The sequence below is a fragment of the Carassius auratus genome, chromosome 3 (assembly GCF_003368295.1).
Source record: "Carassius auratus strain Wakin chromosome 3, ASM336829v1, whole genome shotgun sequence".
NCBI classification, from domain to species: Eukaryota; Metazoa; Chordata; class Actinopteri; order Cypriniformes; family Cyprinidae; genus Carassius; species Carassius auratus.
Genome location: NC_039245.1, coordinates 110,020 through 129,741, shown reverse-complemented (window position 1 = coordinate 129,741; position 19,722 = coordinate 110,020). Strand labels below are relative to the sequence as shown.

Below are 19,722 nucleotides of genomic sequence, written 5' to 3'. Positions count from 1 at the left end.
ATGAGTTTCTTACCTGGCTGACAGGTGCAGGTGAAGCCATTGACCATGTCTCGGCAGATGCCATCATTTACACAGGGGTTGCTCTCACATTCGTCGACATCCACCTCACAGAACTTCCCCATATAGCCTGTTAGAGAGACAACCAGAGTGAAACACCGTTCTAACCCTCGATGAGTTGAAGACAGATCTCAGACTGCAGTTTCTCACAACACAGGGGCCCACAGAAGCACACTGAGATGTTCTGCCACACTGCACCCTACAACAAGTTCATGTTTCAGAGGAAATGGAGAATTGCTCCCATCTATGCAAACTGGGGCCCCTGCTTTGACTAGAAGCCCCACACCCTACTGTCCACAGGATGCCCTGTGGTCATCTCTCCATTGAGAACACGCATGTTCTATAATCAGCAGAGTGCTGCTCTTGTGTGTCCCCCCATTCAGGTGAAACAGAGTGTGGGCCGGGGCCAGTGCACTGACGACAGCATGGAATCAGAAAGAACTGGCCCCTCCACGTGAACCAGGGCCAAGTCGGCGATGATGAGGATGATGGGGAAGAAGAGGTGTCTGTGGAATTGAAAGGGGTATGAGCAGAAGTGGGGGGAGGGGATGAGAGTGCTGGGAAAAAGTTTGCTCTCCCTCTATGTGCGAAGGGCGAGGAACGGTGCACAGAGGGGCCCCATTGTTCCACTCCATTCCCACCACTCAAGATCTCATTATAATTCACTGCACACTCCTCCCCCTTTCTCCCAGATTGCCCAATACACCCCGCTCCCAGCGCAGATTTGTATAGTTCTCCAAAAAACAAAACAAAGATGCATGTTGTGCAGGGTACAAGTTTTTGCTGAACATGTGCTGAAGAAACAAAGCCAGTATTGGTCTGTGGTTTCTGTCGCTTACCCATGTGGACTTAACTTTTCTATTTCAGTTGATTACCCTTCTCAAAATGACCACTATGTGGTCAATTATTACATAACAAATCCTCCTCTGGACCTTGCATGTTTTCTTAAGTAAGTCTACATAGTCGAACAGTCTGGAAGTCTACAATGATTAGAAGCAGATTTAGTGTTTCTGTGTAAGTTAGGGTCAAGTTCACTGACGTACCGGGCATACAGATGCATGTGAACTCGCCGATACGGTCCAGGCAGGTGGCGTCGTTCTGGCAGGGCATGGACAGGCACTCGTTGATATCAATCTCACAGCGAGGGCCAGTATAACCCCGTCCACACTGGCACTGAAATGAGCCCTCCGTGTTTACACACTTCCCAAAATGCTCACAGGGGTTGGCACCTGGCACAAGAGAGAGAAGGAGAGTCAGTTAATACTTGCTCTATACTGACAGAGACAAAAAGGAGGAAGAGACAGAAAGAATTAACAAGAGGGAGGCATTCACAATGCAGTAAATTTACCAATGGAACATTCATCCATGTCTTGGTTGCAGGCTCCACCAACAAAGCCAGCAGGGCAGGTGCAAATGGCCCGGCCGTTCAGAGGGTTAGTGTCGCACACTGCCCCCTCATTACAGGGGTTACTGACACAGGCATCATCCAGATGACAGAGCAGACCTGGAAGAACAGCAGAATGTGACTAATTGGACTATGGATAAAACTTACAAATAAGGAGTGATCATGAAGATAGCCGTACCAGTTTTGCCCACCGGGCACTCGCAGAAAAAGGAGGCCACACGGTCATGACATGTGGCCCCATTGAAGCAGACAGCCGTCGCACAGTCGTCAATGTTCTCACTGCAGTCGTCCCCAGTCCAGCCATTGACACATACACAGGTGTGTCCTCCAATGGTGTTAAAGCACGTACCGCCATTGTGACAAGCATTGGGCTGCATGAGACACTCGTTGACATCTTCAGCACAATACTGGCCTAAAAAAAGAAAAACAAATGTTGAGCTATTATAATTGGAAAAATCAAAAGTACACAAAGAAAAAAAGCGATTGTTTACCTGTCCACTCCGGCAGACACTGACAATTGTACGTGTTGACGCCATCTACACAGATCCCACCATTCATGCATTTGTTTCCAGGGCAGTCATCCACGTTCTCCTCACAATTGTGTCCCTTGAAGCCTAGGCAGAGAAATTAAATGGCATGACACAGGAAACAGGGAGGTAACTGTGGCGGTAATAGTCTGATCTATTCCTCACTTCCCAAACACACCTAATAACTTTCACTTAATCCTGCTCCACAGCTATTTAAAAAATGATTTACAGAAGTAAAGTGAGCAGTAAAAAGGTTCAGTGGGTGTTGAGTGTTTACATATTCTCACGGCAGTTCCCACAGCGACAAAGCCAGGACCTGACAGAGCTCTGCTCCAGAGGGCCATACTCCCTGCTATGTTTGCTTGTTTTATAATCTCTCATGGTTTCAATGACTTCCTCTTTGGCGAGAGACATTTCCTGCTTGCTCCCCAGAGGGGATCAGAAAGGCCATAAAGTAAATTCCTGCCACAGCAGCCCACTCGCTTTCTCTCTTCCACGCTTTGACTGTCTATCTCGCTCACTCTCCTGTGTATCCTTCTCTCACTCTGAGCTATTAATAGCAAAGCATGAGGTATCACGTACGATTTGGGAAACCCCGAATCCGAGGGATGAGAATGAGTATGGGAATATGAGAATGGGTGTGTGTCTACATGAATGCGTGCATGGTTTTTGTCTGTTTGTACCTGGCAAGCAAGCACACTCGTAGGTTTGGTCACTGGTCTGATGGCAGGTGCCCCCATTGACACATTGTGAGGGGGCGCAGGGCTGGGTGGGTATCTCGCATGTGCGCCCGCTGTACCCAGCACGGCAATCACAGCGGAATGAGCCATGTGTGTTCATGCAGATGCCACCGTTAAGGCACTTTCCAGGTTTGCGGCATTCATCAATATCATTGCGACAGTTCTTGCCCTGATACCCAGGCGGGCACGAGCAGTTGTAGTTATTATTCCAATTGGTGCAACGGGCACCGTTGGCGCAGGGATTTGTGGCACATGCATCAATCAGGGAGCAATCCTGACCTGCAAACACAAGAAGCATCATTCACAAAGAGACCTATATTTTCCACAAACTGTATCATGGCAACATGAAGACAACCTAAGCCTTACCTCTAAACCCCCGCTGGCACACACAGGTGTACTGTGGGGTTCCGTTGGCTAACTGGCTCTTGCAAGCTGCTCCATTTAGACAAGGCGAGCGATGACAGGGGTCTAGATGCTGACAGAGAAAACCAATATAACCAGGCCGGCATCTGTCGAGGAGCACAAATTTAAAACATGAATATAGAAGCAGTTTAGTGGGATATCAGAAAATTTTATCACCAGCCCAGGACAAGTATCTCACCCATCTCATGCGCAGAACATTTTACCATTAAATATAAAATATCTTATTATAATACAAAGTTAGTGAGCAGGTAAAAACACACACACAAACACGCACACACAGATGCAAACATGGACTATTACTCAATTTTGTGCGATACACCAGATGTTGCATTCATGTCTGCCTTAACTAAAACAGCAGAGCACACATTCCTTTGCACATTCTGTGGTGTTTCAATCCGGAAAGCATGCTTCTCTCCATGCCAGTTTGCATTCCAGGATTATTACTGATTTTCCAATCTCTCCACGGCATTCAATAGTAAAACACGGTTGTGAATTGCCTGTGTTCACCCATGAGACCTTGCAAACTGTATACAATGTTCAATGTGTTAACTTCACAATGGAGACCACTCAAAAGACAGAAGACAACAAACCATAGGTATGAGATGGTGGTCTAGCCACTTTGTGGCAGTTGAATAACAGTTCTTTTTTCTCCAATTCTATTCTTTTCAGTACAGGACGGTTATCTTGATGGACAATTGAGTGGGACCTGAAACTGAACAGGTACGATAAAATAAACAACTTTTTCGTAATAAAGGCAGTCTCTCTCATGGGTTCTGGGGCCTTTGGTAAGCTAGGCTTGAGAAGCCAGTGTGTGTTAGGTAACCCTACACCCACACAGGGAGCCCCGCCACAGGATGGAGTCCCACATCAAAAACACCGTTTGAAGCTGATGACAAGCACTGGGAAGGTCTGTTCTCTCTGTGACCCCCTTAGGTCCTATCTCCCTTTTCACTGTAAAACAGCCCCTGGGCAGAGACAACAATGGCTTTTCCTCCTCTTTCTGTTACAGGATGACCACTTTTTTACACTGAGCTATTTGTCCCTTTGTTGTTTTGCCTCTTTTGTGGCTGGCGTCTCCTCCCCAACACTTATTTGAAGCAGTTTCTCTCTGACCTCAGAGAAGGCTTCAAATAAGGACTTGGCCTATAGGGGGTGCCATTTTAGACCTCTGCTTCACCACAGTGAGAGCCTGCTAGCCTTTAAGGATCTATAAGATCCATTCAACCGTTTCATTAAAACAAGAGATACTTTAAACTGTCTTGACAACTGTTTTAATACCCAGCAAGACAACAGAGGAGGATAATGCCACAGTTATCTGTTTGGAGGACACACCTACAGAAATGCTTCATATGGGAGTGTTATACTATTCTGGAACTGTAGCCAAAAACATATATAAGGGAGCCAAGCTTAAGCTTACGATCTTAAGTTACTGGCTTTGAGAAGCCCAAGTCTTATGATTAAAGAGATTAATGTCAGATACTGAAAACAATCTGTTATGTTAATTATAAAATTCTTATTTGTATTTTCCGGACCTGATTGGTAGTGTGAAAGTGTGAGAATTTGAAACCAAAGAGGCCTACTGGACCAAACTGAAGGCTGGTATCAAGATCATAAATAATCATGTCTGTTATACTCTTTTTATAAAGCCAGCTACATGAGATTTCATAACTTAGGCTTTTCTCAACTTTTTCCTTGAAACCAAGGAAGAAACATAGCAGTGATTAGAAAAGATTCTTCATGAATACCATCTCCTGAAGCCACCAACGTGGAACACTGCTTTCCCCTATGAACCCCTTTACATGCTGGGAGGTCAAATGTCAGAGGTTAGCAGTCTGATTGTGATGATAATGTCAGGCAGTGTAGTGGGGGGCAGGTCGGGGGCGTCTGTTAGGGAGAGAATGTCTTTTAGAGGGTGGGATGGGGGAAGAGTCCGCGACGGAGAGTCATGTCATGTCATATTTCCTGTAATCCCTCGTCTCTTGCTCTGAAAACACTCACACTCTTTCTGAATCCCAGATCCCTGTTGCTGTGGCAACCTCACAGACGACCGAGCAAGCCTGACACCCCACCAATCACCCCCTACCCTTCATCCCCTTGGCTATTTGTCATGGCTTGGCTGGGTTTATTTAGAGGCAAATTAACTATGTCTGGAATCTCGGGGGTCATGAAAAAAAAATGAAACTAGTAGTTGCAGCACAAAGAGTTTTGAGGAGACGGGGAGGAGACCCGCATCAAGGTTCAACTAGCATGCAGTCTGATACTCAAGCCCTTAAAAAATTACCATTCCGGGCAATGGGCCTTTAAATGCTGAAAAATGCCTAGACAGAGCCTATTTTACAACCTGTTGTTGTCCTGTTTTGGCTCAAAGAAGCAGGTGATGTAAATGTGTAGCATGAATGAGTGCATGTGTACATGAGCAGTTAGGAATGTGCGATGAAGGCCAAACGGATCAGATTCTGGGGTACATCTTTTAACTGGGCTATTTTCTACATGTATTCTTTGTTACGAAATGTAAAACAAAAGAAAAGAAAAAGTGTGGTCAGCAAGTGGTTAAACAAAAGAGAAACTTTTGGACGGCCACAATGGGCACAATCACTGAGCAACTGCTCGTGGGATTTTAAAGAGTTACTGGACTATGAGGATGTGTAGATGTGTTGACAAGTGCTATTTCCACACACAAAGAAAGGGAGTCTCTGGCCTTGCAAAACATTATAACATGCATTTGTGAGTTTTGGAACTCATTCCCTGTGTGTGTGTGTGTGTGTATCCGTGCTGGAGTTCCATATTTGTTGCACCGTGAAAACCTTGGTGAAAGTGTGTGAGAATGTGTAGATATTGGTCAAGTAGCAGCAGGGGGAGGTTAGGATATTTGTCCTCACACGGTGCTCTGCAGCCAAAACACACATTCTTTTGTCTGGGCCTTGGCTGTGCATATCAGTCGTCTAAAAACATACAGCCAAGAGTCCTATCAGAGCTTTCAGAGTGAAAAACACCTCATTGTAAAGGGCCTTCAATCTGGCAGGAACTCCACTTTGAGTGAGGATGTTTTACAAAGAAGAATTTGGACAATTTAGAGTGTCATATGGATGGAAATTCGCAGTTTCGCTTTAAGCCAGGTGTGGGATGTTACTCAGCATTACTACTGAGTCAAATATTCCAAGACTTGACCCCTGGCCCCAAAATTATATCAGAGTAGACAAGGCTGAGGAAGGGAGAGAGCAAAAACAGTAATCCACCAATGTCACAACACCAATGATGGTTCACGCCAGCTGCAAATAATACTAAACAACTGTTCACGTCTGTCAGGACTGCTTTGGCTATCTGCCTTCTCGCCGCTTCTTTAAAGGATTACGCTCAAAACAATGGCACTGTTCTGTCTGTAAATCTCAAAACAGATGTGCATGCAGGCTGTTAGATCACATGCAGAAGTATAGCAGCACAGTCACAGCACACTTTTCCTGATACTTTTGAAAGGAGGTTAATAAACAGTCAGACAGGCTGGCAATTAAGCAATGATTCTTAACTGATTAGACAAACAAATAATTCAGGGAACTGATGCAGTCAAACACCTCACATGCACACTCAAACACGCTGTGTAACTTACAAACACTTTCCTCTCCTAGGACGCTGAGAAACCACAAGACAAGTCATGATATGAGTATGAGTGAAAAAACAATGGACAGGGCCTCATTCAAAAATGTTGTATAGGTGTATCTCCAATAGCATATCAAAAGAATTTCACGGGACTTGAAAGCCTTTAGGACTCTCAAGGACTTTTGTAACTTATATACTGTGTACATGCACACAGGGGCTTTTTGGATGCTACAGCTGGAATGATTCATGTATGTGAGGTTCGGCATCTCTGCTTGCTTTTGAAACCTAATGCCGTTTTTCCTGATTTCAGGGTCATTGTGGCAATGTCACCTGATACTATTCTCTTTAGCACAATGCCATACAATCATCTAGCAGTCTAAGGTCACAACACCTGTGGATGAGAAGCAAAAACACACTGCTTCTCCCTGAAAGAGCTTCATCTGGACAGTCATGGTCCAGGAGGCACCAAGCATGAGAGTTCCCCAACTGGATTCCAATCTCCTTGAAGCCATCCTTCCCACACTGAGGTGAAAGACAATAACCATGTATTTCACAAAGCCAACTCTTTCCTTAGTAGGAAGTACGTTGAGTGTAGGTCACCCGCTATTAATGTCACTGAAACTAGACCCTGTTTTGTTTGCTTCGAAAACAATACAAATCTGAGGTTTAAAGCAACTTTCAGGGTATCAAAATGCAGAAAGTCCCCTAAGAAAAAAGTCTATGGCAGTGTCTGGCATATAGCCGCTCCATTCCTTTGTGAAGAGCCCATACTGACACCAAACTGCCAGCTAGAGCCTGTTCCCCCTCCCCCAACTGCCCCCTCCCAGCTCCCCATCTTCTTAAAGAGGAACCAAAGTGGGGGTAGGGAAGCACTTTGTGGGCCAAATAAAAGAGCTAAAGTAGTCAGAACCCCATTGTTTAAGGACGGGGGAGCAGTGGCCCAAACAGCCAGGCTTTCAGGCCTGTGCTCAAACGAACCAACAGGCCTCTGCTGTAGCCTGGCAACAGTAACCCATGGCTGAGGAGAGAGCTGAGAGGGAGGGGGTTTGTGAGGAAAGGACTTTCACAGGAACTGAACCTTTCAGACTTCCAGAAAAACGCTCTACTAATCGCTGGAAGTAAAGGACATTTTGAAAATCCTAATCAAAATTAGGCCTATGGCACATGGAAGGGGTTTTGGTTTTTAGCTTTGTGTAGTTTGCATAAATTTTTAACTATAAACAGATAAATTTAACTTTTTGAAAAGAAGCACCTGTCAACCTATGGAAATATGCAGATGGGTAGATATCCATGAGATATCCATATTTGTTTTCCTTTGCCAACCCATTGTCCTGCTGTGTTGCATTGGCCACATAATTATCTATCTATTTAGATTATTATAATGAACAGACTATAAGTAAGACTTCTGGCAAAAGCTTTAAAAATAGATCTTATCATACTAAAAGTTAACAAAAAAAACTTGCTTATGTTTATCAGATCAGATTTAAAGCTTTTGAAACAAATTAGTGTAAAGAATGTAACTATGGTCAATGCTCACAAAAAAACCTCTGGAATTTCTGGTATTGCTGACAAGCCAACCGTAACCACATTGCATGCACCCCAGACTCGAGGTCTTCCAAAGCATTCTTCACTGTCCTTCACCACAAAACCACACCCCAGCACCTAAACCGATCCAGATCGCTTGGAACTCAAAGAGAAGTGGTCTTCTCTTATTGATTCTGCAGATCTGAAGACGATCACTAGTGTGTTTCTACACTAACATGCCTCGAAAATCTAAGAAAACTATGAGAACCTCAAACTAACTCCACATAACTTCAAAATAACTTCCAGCTATAACCTGGAGTGTCCTGCATTACGCATTAAGCAATCTCACTGGGAATTTTACAGTCTTTCATTTTGCAGCATGAAGAACATCCTGTAAAATGCTGTCAACCAATCTATCTCATAAATCACAAAACATGAAGATAGCTGGGATGAAACTCAGAAAACTCCCAGTTCATCCCTACATCATATCTGGAAAGCTTTAATGTTGCTGTGATCAGAAAACACAAAGCTCCAGAGAGCCTGATAAGAGTGGAAGACAACACTCAGGTAGAGGCCAAAGAATGGTTCTTATCCCAAGCACTGCCACCTATAAACCACTCTGTGCTTGCTCTTATCTTCACCATTATCAATAAACATCCAAACAAACAGCAGCTTTTCCTCCTTTATGATCATACTGGAATGAATTCAATGAAAGTGATTAGCAAATATTGGAATCAAGAACTTAAGGCGAAACACTGCAGGTGAATAGGGTAAAAAAATAACTAATAGTTATCTCTTTACTTACCCAGTTGATTGATTACATCGGTTATTGCAAACAGTTTTTGTATTACAAGTTTTCAAAAATGTTAAATATGCAAATGAGGCATTATAGAATGAAATATGCACTAATTTGCATAAATGTCTAGTACAAAAATCTGAACACTAGAAAAAGCACTTTATGAAAAACTAAACAGCCCAAAATCTCAAAATTGACAGGTGCTTGAAAAAACAGTGTTTTTCCACCCAAAGGGTGAAATTCAACCAAAAAATGAAAATAAGCCCATAAATAACTCATCCTCAAGTCATCCTAGGTGTATATGACTTTCTGCTTTCAGACAAACTTAGTCTGAGTTATATTAAAAATCGTCCTTGATCTTTCAAGCTGTTTAATGGCACACAGCGGGTGTCGCAAAGCATAATAATAATTTTAACGTAGCTTGTGCCAACAGTTGTACAAGCAAGCTCTGGGCTGATGACGTATGAGGTTGGCGTTGCGCATCATGCCCTGGAGCTGTGTGAGACACTTTTTATTAAGGATGGGTGCATTTTATTAACTTATTTTGGACTGATGCACTGCAACTCCTGCTGAGTGCAATTAAACAGCTTAAAATTTTTTTTTAATATAATTCCGACTGGATTCGTCTTAAAGATGAAAGTCATATACAACTAGGATGACTTGATGGTGAGTAATTTATGGGCTTATTTTCATTTTTTGGGTGAACTAAAACTTTAAGTGTGATTAAAGTAGATCTCTCTGGAGCCAGTAAGCCAACAACACTCATAGATGTGAGGTGTGGTGATGGAATATCTGAAGGGACATAAAAGGAGTTAGAAATGAGAGACGGCAAGAACCCATCATAAGCCCTTTTCAGCTGTATTGATAGACAGGATGTGAGTAGAGTAGAAGGGTCAGGAGTCAGCATTTCCTGTGACAGGGCCTGGGAACCAGGACTGCCTGTTTGCGGCATCAGCTTACAGGAGCACATTAAACCCAAAATGCTCTCCAATACTTTCAAATAAGAAGGGCTCTCTCCTCAATCTGCCTACTTTCAGGGGGAGTGTCTCAATTCACCCACCAACCAGACATTACCTGACTCATCTTTTTGATATTAAATTTATATTAGGTTTTCATTTTAAAACTCTCTCCGTTTTCAAAAACTACCGTTTTTAAGCATTTTCCAAAAGTGTCTCATCCACACAGAAACATCAGAAAACATTAAATTGGCTTTCTGCACCATGCATAAAGCCTCACAAACGCTCACTGCAGATGATACACACGGAACAGACATGAGACGTTTTCATACAGTTTTACTGAAATTAAATGTTATTTTTTTTATTTATGAAAAGAACTCACCACTCACTGACGCGTCCAGGTCACACACAATCACAATTTTATGTCTGATCTAAAATGCAACTGCCCTCATGTTTTGCCGCACAGCGATCGTGAGTAAATTTGCTTTCATCTTTGCAGGACTGAGATATGAACAGAAACACATATATTACAATAGCGTGACAGTGCATGAAAAAGTAATACTGCATCACATGACTAAACTTGCGTCATGTAGTGTAAACTTGCTCCTACACTACAAGTGAAAATTGTGTTTTCAAATGTATCCAGTTTGTAGAGTGTTTTCAAAAAGCTTAGTTTTCCTTGGTAAAAATGCCGTCTCAGTGTGGACGGAAGGCCAAAACGGAGAGAAAAACAAGTGTTTTCAAACTAAAACATTACTATGGACATGGCCCTATTGGTTTACACTATTCTTTAAGTAAATCAACAGAGGCATTTGATATAAATTATTTGTGCTATTTTTTTCCTTTTGAAAGGGCAACTTTAATTACTCTATGTAAATAAAATACAGTTGTTAGTTCACAGAAAGCCAGTGACTGCGGAACCTGCTTCATGTCTAACTAACTGTCTTCATAAATCATTTCTTAAGAGGCAGAGAGCTTCCCTGGGTCTACTTCCATGGGTCAAAACACAGCGCTCACAATTTATAGACTCACTCTGCTACTGAGGTCAAGGTGAGACCATCAATAATGGAGAGAGCCCCACTGTATCCACTTCCTTTCTAAGCAAATGGGTGGGAAAGTGCAAACACAGATTTCTCTTTATCTTCTCATCTCTACTCAGTGGCTCACTTTCATCTTCACTGCTCTCAGAGAGTGACAGTGGCCTGGGCTTGCAGAGCTCATGCAGACAATGGAGAATCTCCACATCAGTTCGCTGCGTGTGTGTGTGAGCATGTGTTAGGAGGCCCGTGGGCCGCCGGCTCCGCTCCTCCGTAGGCCCGTCTGTCTCAGCGTGGGGCAGCAAGCCGTTCAATGGAAGCACCTGGCCCTCCGCTCCCCCTTTGTAAGGGTCTGACTTCACTGGATTACCATCACAACATCCACCAGCTGTCCCTCTACACCCCAGTACAACCCCCTTTCTCCAACACGCATCCCCACCCCCACCTTATTCTTCCAGCTGGACTATCTCTGAATGACACTCTCACAATCTGCCTAATTATCTCTTTGCTTCAGTCGAGACTTTATCCCACACCGTGGCTGCACTTGCTTGCACACTCTCCTCACTGGGGGGATAAGATTAGAGACACTTTAACAGAGCTTCCTGACTCTTCACCTGGAGTGACATTCCTGGAGTCTTCACAACAAGTGTGCTGTCATTCAATGCCTCACATCTCCTATAGATGAGCAGCACACCATAGCAGGTCCAGAATTTAATAACTGGATCCACAGAGCATTCTGCTGTATACATCAAGATACCCCGACTTTATCCCTTGATGTCACCGCCATGGGGTCAGTTTTGCAAATACATAAATAGTTGTCACAGGGATTATATTATGAGATTTAGACAATTGTGCCACAATAAAGGTACAAATCAGGTCCTCTGAACAGTCCAGATGTTAACCCTATGTCAGCTCATCAAAGTAGCCCAAGACGCATTGGACAGTGGCCCATTGTGAAGAAGCACTCAGTGGAGAGAGTTAGAGAGGGATTACTTCTGTAATCTGTCATGGACTGCACCAGCCACTGAAGCTCTCAGCGCAGGGGACCATGAAATGAGATAGGAGCCAAACAAGATCTAGGGCTCAATATATGTCTCAACCAGACCCTGGTAGAACAACAGTCAACATAACAGAGCCGGTAACAATTACAGTCCTATGGGGCATGTTCGCATAACATTACAGTCACTAGAGAGCTCTCTTGCAACAAGGATACTACACTAAATAATCGCATAATCAACTTCCTCCAGGCACATTAGCTCTCGTCGTAAGGAAGAAAAACACATCATGGAGAGGAACAGGTGTAAGATTTTTTTGGCCAAGGTTTTTCTCAGAGACCGGATTTCAACACAGCTTGAAAATCTCAGTGGCATTCTTGTGAAATTCCGAGGTCCATCCAGTACTCCTTACTATGTCTAGTTCAACCTTTGCCTCTGTTTGCTAAAAGTGCCATTATCCACTCTTTTCTCTGTTGTTCCCTGACTCTCATATGCCCTTTCTTCTCTAGTCCTCCTCCTACTTTCTCTGGTCTTTCTAGTGGTGCTGGGTTACAGGTTGGTATCTGGAGGAATAAAGGTTCCTTTCTGGTGTTTTGGATCTCTGGTTTCATCAGGATCTCTAAGGAGGGGGCTGGAGTGGGACTACTGTCCCCATAGCTCAAGGACTAGTTTGACCACTCTCTTGTGGCTGGCCGTTCCACATGGTTTTATTACCATGTTGTGTGGCATGACATTTACTGTTCTCCTTATTTAAGAAAAAATCCTTTTCCTTTTAACAGGACACCAACACAACAGAACTGCGTGCGTGAACTGCCTTTCGAACTCATAAAGTAACATTTTAAACATAACAATAACATTATAATAACATCTTTAAAACATAAAATGTCACAACGTGTGTCAACATAATATCCAATCTAGAAAAATCTCTGTAATGAGTAGAGCAGGAATGAGCAGGGAAGAACAAAGCAGTAATCAACACCATTACACATGTACTAACACACTGTGTACATAAGTGTTATGGGTAATGATTAAAGGTTTACTCCACCCAAAAATGATAATTTTGTCATTAATCACTTACCTCCATGTCGTTCCAAACCTGTAAAAGCTCTGTTCGTCTTTGGAACCCAATTTAAGATATTTTGGATGAAAACCGGAAGGCTTGAGACTGTCCAATAGACTGGCCAATAAATAACAGTGTCAAGGTCCAGAAAAGAATGACAAGCATCGTCAGAATAGTCCATCTGCCATCAGTGATTCAACCGTGACGTTATGAAGCAACAAGAGTACTTTTTGTACATGAAGTAAACAAAAATAACGACTTCATTCAACAATTCCTCTTCTTTGCGTCTCTCCAAATCAGTGTAGCGTCATTTTGGCAAATCTGAGCTGTATGCAGATGGCGTAAGCTCCACGCTGCGCTGATGCATTGTTTGCCTTTAAACCAAAGTGTAAATAGATGTAAAAAACGTATCCTTTCGCCGCAGCTGATACAGAAGAGCATACGCCATCTGCGTACAGCTCAGATTTGCCAAAATGACGCTACGCTGATTTGGAGAGATACAGAGAAGAGGAATTGTTGAATGAAGTTGTTATTTTAGTTTTCTTAGTGTACAAAAAGTATTGTCATCATTTTATAACGTTACAGTTGAATCACTGATGGCAGATGGACTATTCTGACAATGCTTTTCAGACTTTCCTGGACCTGGACAGGGTTATTTATTTGGCAGTCTATGGTACAGTCTCAAGTCTCCCTGTTTTCATCCAAAATATCTTAAATTGTGTTCCAAAGATGGACAGAGCTTTAACGAGTTTGGAATGACATGGGGGTAAGTGATTAATGACAAAATTTTCATTTTTGGGTGGAGTAACCCTTTAAAGACTGTTACACTGACACACAAGGCATGTTAGTGCCACCTTGCCATATTTATCTAACTCCAGAGCTTTATGAGAATTATATACGCACAAAGTTTCAAAAAACAAAACAATGACTTTTAGCATTGCCCTGCCACTAAAACGCTTCGGTTTACCTCAACAATTCTAAATCAGTTAGGACTTAACTCACATTTTCCACAACCAACCACCTCTGGTATGCATTTGCATTAAAAACTCAGGTTTAAAGTACAATGAGGCTTCATTCAGGATACCTGGCCAGTGAGCAGGCATTAACAACTTGCCTGAGGGTATGAGATTCTTTGGTTAATGGTGGGGTGATTTAATGCCTTAAGGGCACAAATAGGAGCATTTAACAGATTTTAAATAACCAAAGTATCCTTATATAAAATAAATATAAAATAAATATTATATCCTTAAATAAACAAGCTATATAAATGGTATAGAACAGTGGGGGTGGAGGGGGGGGGGCTACTTGGTTGTGCCATTTTTGCTTTAAGTGAAGGAGTGGTCACATACCATTAAGTAATCAACATGACTGCAGAAGAGAATGCAGAGTTTAATTTTCAAATAAAGAATTCAAATACCTGCTTCTTACAACCACTGATCTGTAAAGATAGATGTACAAAATGTAAAACGTATTGCTTTTAGTTTAACACCCTATTGATCTGGCCATTACATTCAACCACTGAGAGTGGTTCCCACGAACTAGTGCCTCCTGGAAAAAAAAAAAACTGGGAGAAAAAACAAAAACACAGTGGAAGCTAGAGTTCAAAGACACAGTTTTCCAAATCAGGCGTGAAACATAAAACAACAGCCCCAGGCTCTCATGTGATAACAATCAATTTGTATTAGCATAAACAATGAAGACAAAGACTGTGTGAAGGAACACTATGCAATTGGGGGGAAAAAAAAGCTCACATTGCCTCACAATCATAAGTATTTTATGTGACTGATGTATTGTGGACAGGTGTAGTGTGGCTGAGTGCATTTATTGTTAGCACAAAATTATATGGTCCAACTTGAGTTAATTATGAGGCGTAGAATCAGGTGAATGATTCAGATTCTTAAACTAAAACTCAAAGGACACTTAAAAACAAAAACAACAGTGTAAATATCCTATACAGACATTAAAACATTGTTCTGTGTTCTTTATACACTCCACACTGTGCAATAGTGACTGTGAAACTGATAATCAAGGCTTAATAACAGCAATAGCAACAGTTATCCAGTTAACCTGTTTAGACTGCATCACTGTGAATACTACTTTTCATTAAAAAAGACCAGGCGATTTTAGCAAACAATTGTGAATTAAACAAAGTGTATTCTATAGAATAAAATTGTATTTGCAATGAAATGACAACTGTGGGCTTACAAGCATTTTGAATCCATACATATTCCTCCATTTTCGCACGGCCTGAGTGTATCCATGCAGTGCATTCCTGTGGAAAGAGAGGGCACAATGAGGCAAAGACCACTTTATAGTAAAACATAAAAGCAAAGATCATTTTATATTAAACAACCCTGCAATTAGACACATTTGTTTATATTTACAGAACCCGTATCCCGCTTATTTCAGATACAGATAGTCCCTCATATCTTTATTTTGTTGCCATATTTTTTTTTTTTTTTCAAATACACATTGCGTCTTATCTGTGAGTGTGTCGCGAGACAACATTCCGGTTATTTCGCTCACACTCGCGCTTTGTTTGAATGACAATAGAATTCTACACGTTAAGTCTTATCAAATACGAAGCAATAGAAGACGCATGTTTTCGATAATATTCGAATTCTTCATTAAGGCAGTAGTACTTTATCGATTTAACTGTAACTGTTGGCTATGAAGAAGAAGAAAAAAAGACAGTTCAGTTGATGATTGTTCTTTGTATGTATAAGACACCGGCACAATAAAAGACCAAGCCGCTTCATATGCAAGAAGTCCCACAAAACTCATTATTTATGTTTCCATTCATGATAATAGAAAAATACCATATCAAAAAATCTTATATAATCTATTGCAGTGATTTCACAGCAAAGCTCTGATGACAATCTACTATGCACATTGATAGGTCGTTTATACCAGTGCAGCGAAGCGGACATTTACTTTACTTTCTCACGGTTCATGCAAGGACAAAACGCACACAGACCCAATACAATGCCCTCTAAACTTATTAATGTTATGTAGACGCATTAAACCTGTAAAAGTTACACCACAATTAATATTTAGCTAATGCATCATTCCTCACCAACAAAGAGAATGTGTCCTCATGTGGTTTGAGTGCTTTAAATGCCACAATCACTGAAAAATCTCTGCATAACGTTTTGCAATGATCTTCACAACACTGTTAGCGCGTACTGTTACAGCGGTTTATTATAGAAAAATTAATGCTTCATTTTTAAATGTATCCCGACCTAGTGATGGACTGAGACAAACACGTTTATGAGAGCAGACTATCAATTAATGGCACATATCTTGCACCAAACTTCACAAAGCTATGTGCAAGCCGCTGAATGTCAAAATTCTGAACCTCATCAAAGAACATCAATAAATCAAAGACAGTTCGTGGTGTTTTATGTTCTTTCATTAGTTCTAATGTAACAGGTTATTTACGTCCACACATGTCCCAAGATCAGTTAGATCCAGACAACAAAAAAGAGAGAAGAATCAGTCATCTTACCTTCGCTGTTTTGCACAAGATGTAAAATTGACAGAAATATCCAAAGACTGTAATTCCCCATTTCTGTGAAAACGCGATACTACTCCTTTTTTTGAAATGTTAGCAATAATACATCCTTTAAAAAATGACACGGTGATTAAAGTTCCAAGGGATCACATTAAGATGAAGTAGCGTCATAAAGTTAACTTGAGTGAATTTCATAGAAATTGAGCGTTTTCGAAATAGTCCAATGCCGTATTTCCTCTGCAGCTCGGACTCTTCTTCCTCTTCTTCCTTGGGGTTTAATGGCAGTGGGACAGCTCGGACTCGGCTGCCGTGCGTCTCGAAACACCTTCAGGAACTTTTGAAAAAGTTTCACTACTTCACTTCGGATCCGAGTCCACCGCCGGGCTTTGTATCACTCCGCCCCCTTCCCAAGCCTTCTCTCACTCAAGTTGTGGTTTGTCCTTCCGCTGAACCGAATAGTGCAGACTCGTCAAAGGCTTGGAAATGAATCCGAATTCCGAACGTCTTCCCTCGGGAAAATAAGTTTTGTAGAAGCTTAAAACTTAAACAGGAGTAACATTTATTCTTGGTATATCACATAAATCCACAGATAAACTATTGAAATTGCTAAAGGTAAGAAAGCAATGAAGGCAATTGTGTTGTTCGTAAACGCTAAGGAGAAGGGGCAAAATATTCACTCATATATTAAGTTTAGAAATATAGTCGATTGAAATAATGTATTTATTTACTAGAAGAAAATGGAAATATAAGGCAAATAATGTTTATTATTTGAAAATTATAATGTTTTATACCGAGGCACTTTAAGAAACAAAATAATAGCCTACCTAGTTCAAGGAAATAAATTGTTTCGTAACGATATGTTAAAACTGAAAATCATGCAAGTAAGAGACATTGCTAAAGTCAAAACACTCAAAATACTCTAAAGTTTTAGATTAAGATCTGTAGATTTGTTAATCGGTCCTTGAGCACTGTTTGACATAACCATATAAGGGACCTAGTGGTCTCTCACATCATGTACTGTATGTGTATGGCCACTTGTTTGTGTATTGATATTATGCTGAAGAATATGAGCAGACGTTGCCCTCCCTCATTTCTCGCAAAGCAGCATGGATGTTCATTGAAGCTTTTTCACTACACCCTGCCCTGGTGTACTCATTTTCTGCTACATATAGAGCCTCAGTTGTTCTGTGGCACATAGCAGAGCTGGTTGCTTACAGAGACAATGGCAGTGATTTGAATGAGAAAAGGACTACTGCATTATGACACAGTTTCTCTCTGCAGGGGGTGCAGGAGGGGGGACTGGCAAAACACTAACATTTAGGGATGTGGCTTGTCCAACCCATCTATACTTGAATAAATTAGTTCAAGCAATGTGTATGGAGTCTAGCAAGCTCACAGCAATTAAGTTTGTTAGAGAACATCATTTTTGGATAAGTATAAAGTGTGCATTGGCCGATCTAACACCAACAAGTATTATTTACTACAAAAGTCAACTCAGAGATTCATAGAATTATTGTTTTCTGAATTGTGTAGCAAACACATTGAGCCTAAAACCATAACATGTATTTTATTTCAGTGATGTGGGTATTTATTATGTTATCTCTGAAAACTAGTAGTTCAGTACCATATCAGTTATTTGCTTATATTAATAGATATTAATTTTACTTTTCTCCTATCAGTCTTGGTTAATATTAGATATGCTGTGCATGCTTATTTGACCTAATTTTCAATTTGAATTGCAGTTGCAGTCATCTAAGCCTTACTTTTATAATCACACCTATGTTTTATCGATTTCAATTTGAATATCCATTTTTTAGTGGGTATAGAAAGTAAAATAATCACATTTTGTTGCTTTGGAGCTTGAAATGAAGACAGACACAGTTTTTGTTTTATTCAGTATTTTGTTGAACAATCTTGTGCAGCCTTTAGTCTGTCAGGATATGTCTCTACTAACTGTGCACATCTAGACGACATATTAACATGGTGTGCTGAATTTCTGTCAGACATATCGTTTAGTGTCGAAGCCAAATAATAGCATTTTAGTATGATCTGCCTCAATCTTCAAGGTGCCTTTTGGCAAAGCTCAGTCGTGGCCTTTCTTGAGGAGTGGATTTTTTTCTTGCAACCCTCCCATGCAAGCCACATTTGTGGAGAATTTGTGATATTGTTGTCACATGCACACAATGACCTCTCTTTGTCATAAATTCAACATCCTGATCCAGAGAGGGTCTGTGTCAGGGCCTTGCACAGACATTTTGAGGGGCAGTGGCCCAAACCAAAAAAAGGGGCACAAGGAGGGGTGGGTTCTTGTTAATACAAATCATCCAATTGTTACAAATATACAATTAAAAGAGAAGGTAGAAAACTCTGTCATAATTCACTTTATTGCAGATGTTTAGACAAGACTGGGCTCTCCTTCACTCTCTGAACCTGCTTCTGTCTCATCTTCAATGGAAGTAGGGAAGAGTGGGGTAAGTTGAGCCAGTGGGTAAGTTGACCCACCTCCTCCATCTTTGCAAGATGGCAACTACACACGTTTACTGTTCTGTGATCATGTATTTTGGAAGCACCCATAATTCCTGCCAGACTGTGAAAATAAAACTCTTTAAAAGAAACCGATATGTAGATGTTTGTGAAATATGTTTTCTTTGTTTTAGAGGAATGAGCATTGTTAAATTATATCATATCGCACCATTATTTAGGGTTGGGGGTATATAATTTTATCAGTTGTTTATTATTCATTCAGCAATAGCTGGGCCTATTACTGTTATAATTTTCATTAATAACCATTGCTATATAGATGATAAATTTGTCTAGTGCCCCCTGAATTTTGTTGGCACGACTTTGTGAAAATGTAACTACAATATGAAATAGCATAGACGTAACATACTTCTACAGATCTCTGCACTAGTTTTATATGCTACTCTTTTGATAACATTGAAAACATTTCAGACAGATAACATCATGTTTTATTTTATTATTATTTATTTTTTTGCGTTTGCCTTACCATATGTGGTATCCTGTCAGCAATAACATGCCTTTGTGCTCTCTTGATTACTATCAGTTTTAAGTTCTGGCAGTGTTGCATATTGCT

The 19,722-nt window shown here is 41.1% G+C and overlaps 1 protein-coding gene across 1 annotated transcript in view; it reads right to left on the bottom strand.

The window, feature by feature from the left end:
- The window catches only part of LOC113042223 (neurogenic locus notch homolog protein 2-like), a 30,530-nt gene extending 13,560 nt beyond the window's left edge, over positions 1-16,970 (bottom strand). Inside the window, exons 1-9 of the mRNA XM_026200883.1 lie at positions 16,623-16,970; positions 15,320-15,386; positions 3,096-3,238; positions 2,673-3,008; positions 1,954-2,076; positions 1,641-1,874; positions 1,406-1,561; positions 1,101-1,286; positions 14-127 (exon numbers count right to left, since the gene is read on the bottom strand). Coding sequence (XP_026056668.1) covers positions 14-127; positions 1,101-1,286; positions 1,406-1,561; positions 1,641-1,874; positions 1,954-2,076; positions 2,673-3,008; positions 3,096-3,238; positions 15,320-15,386; positions 16,623-16,683 — 1,420 coding nt within the window. The 5' untranslated portion in view covers positions 16,684-16,970. The remainder of the gene's footprint in view (positions 1-13; positions 128-1,100; positions 1,287-1,405; positions 1,562-1,640; positions 1,875-1,953; positions 2,077-2,672; positions 3,009-3,095; positions 3,239-15,319; positions 15,387-16,622) is intronic.
- Positions 16,971-19,722: the final 2,752 nt, after the last annotated feature.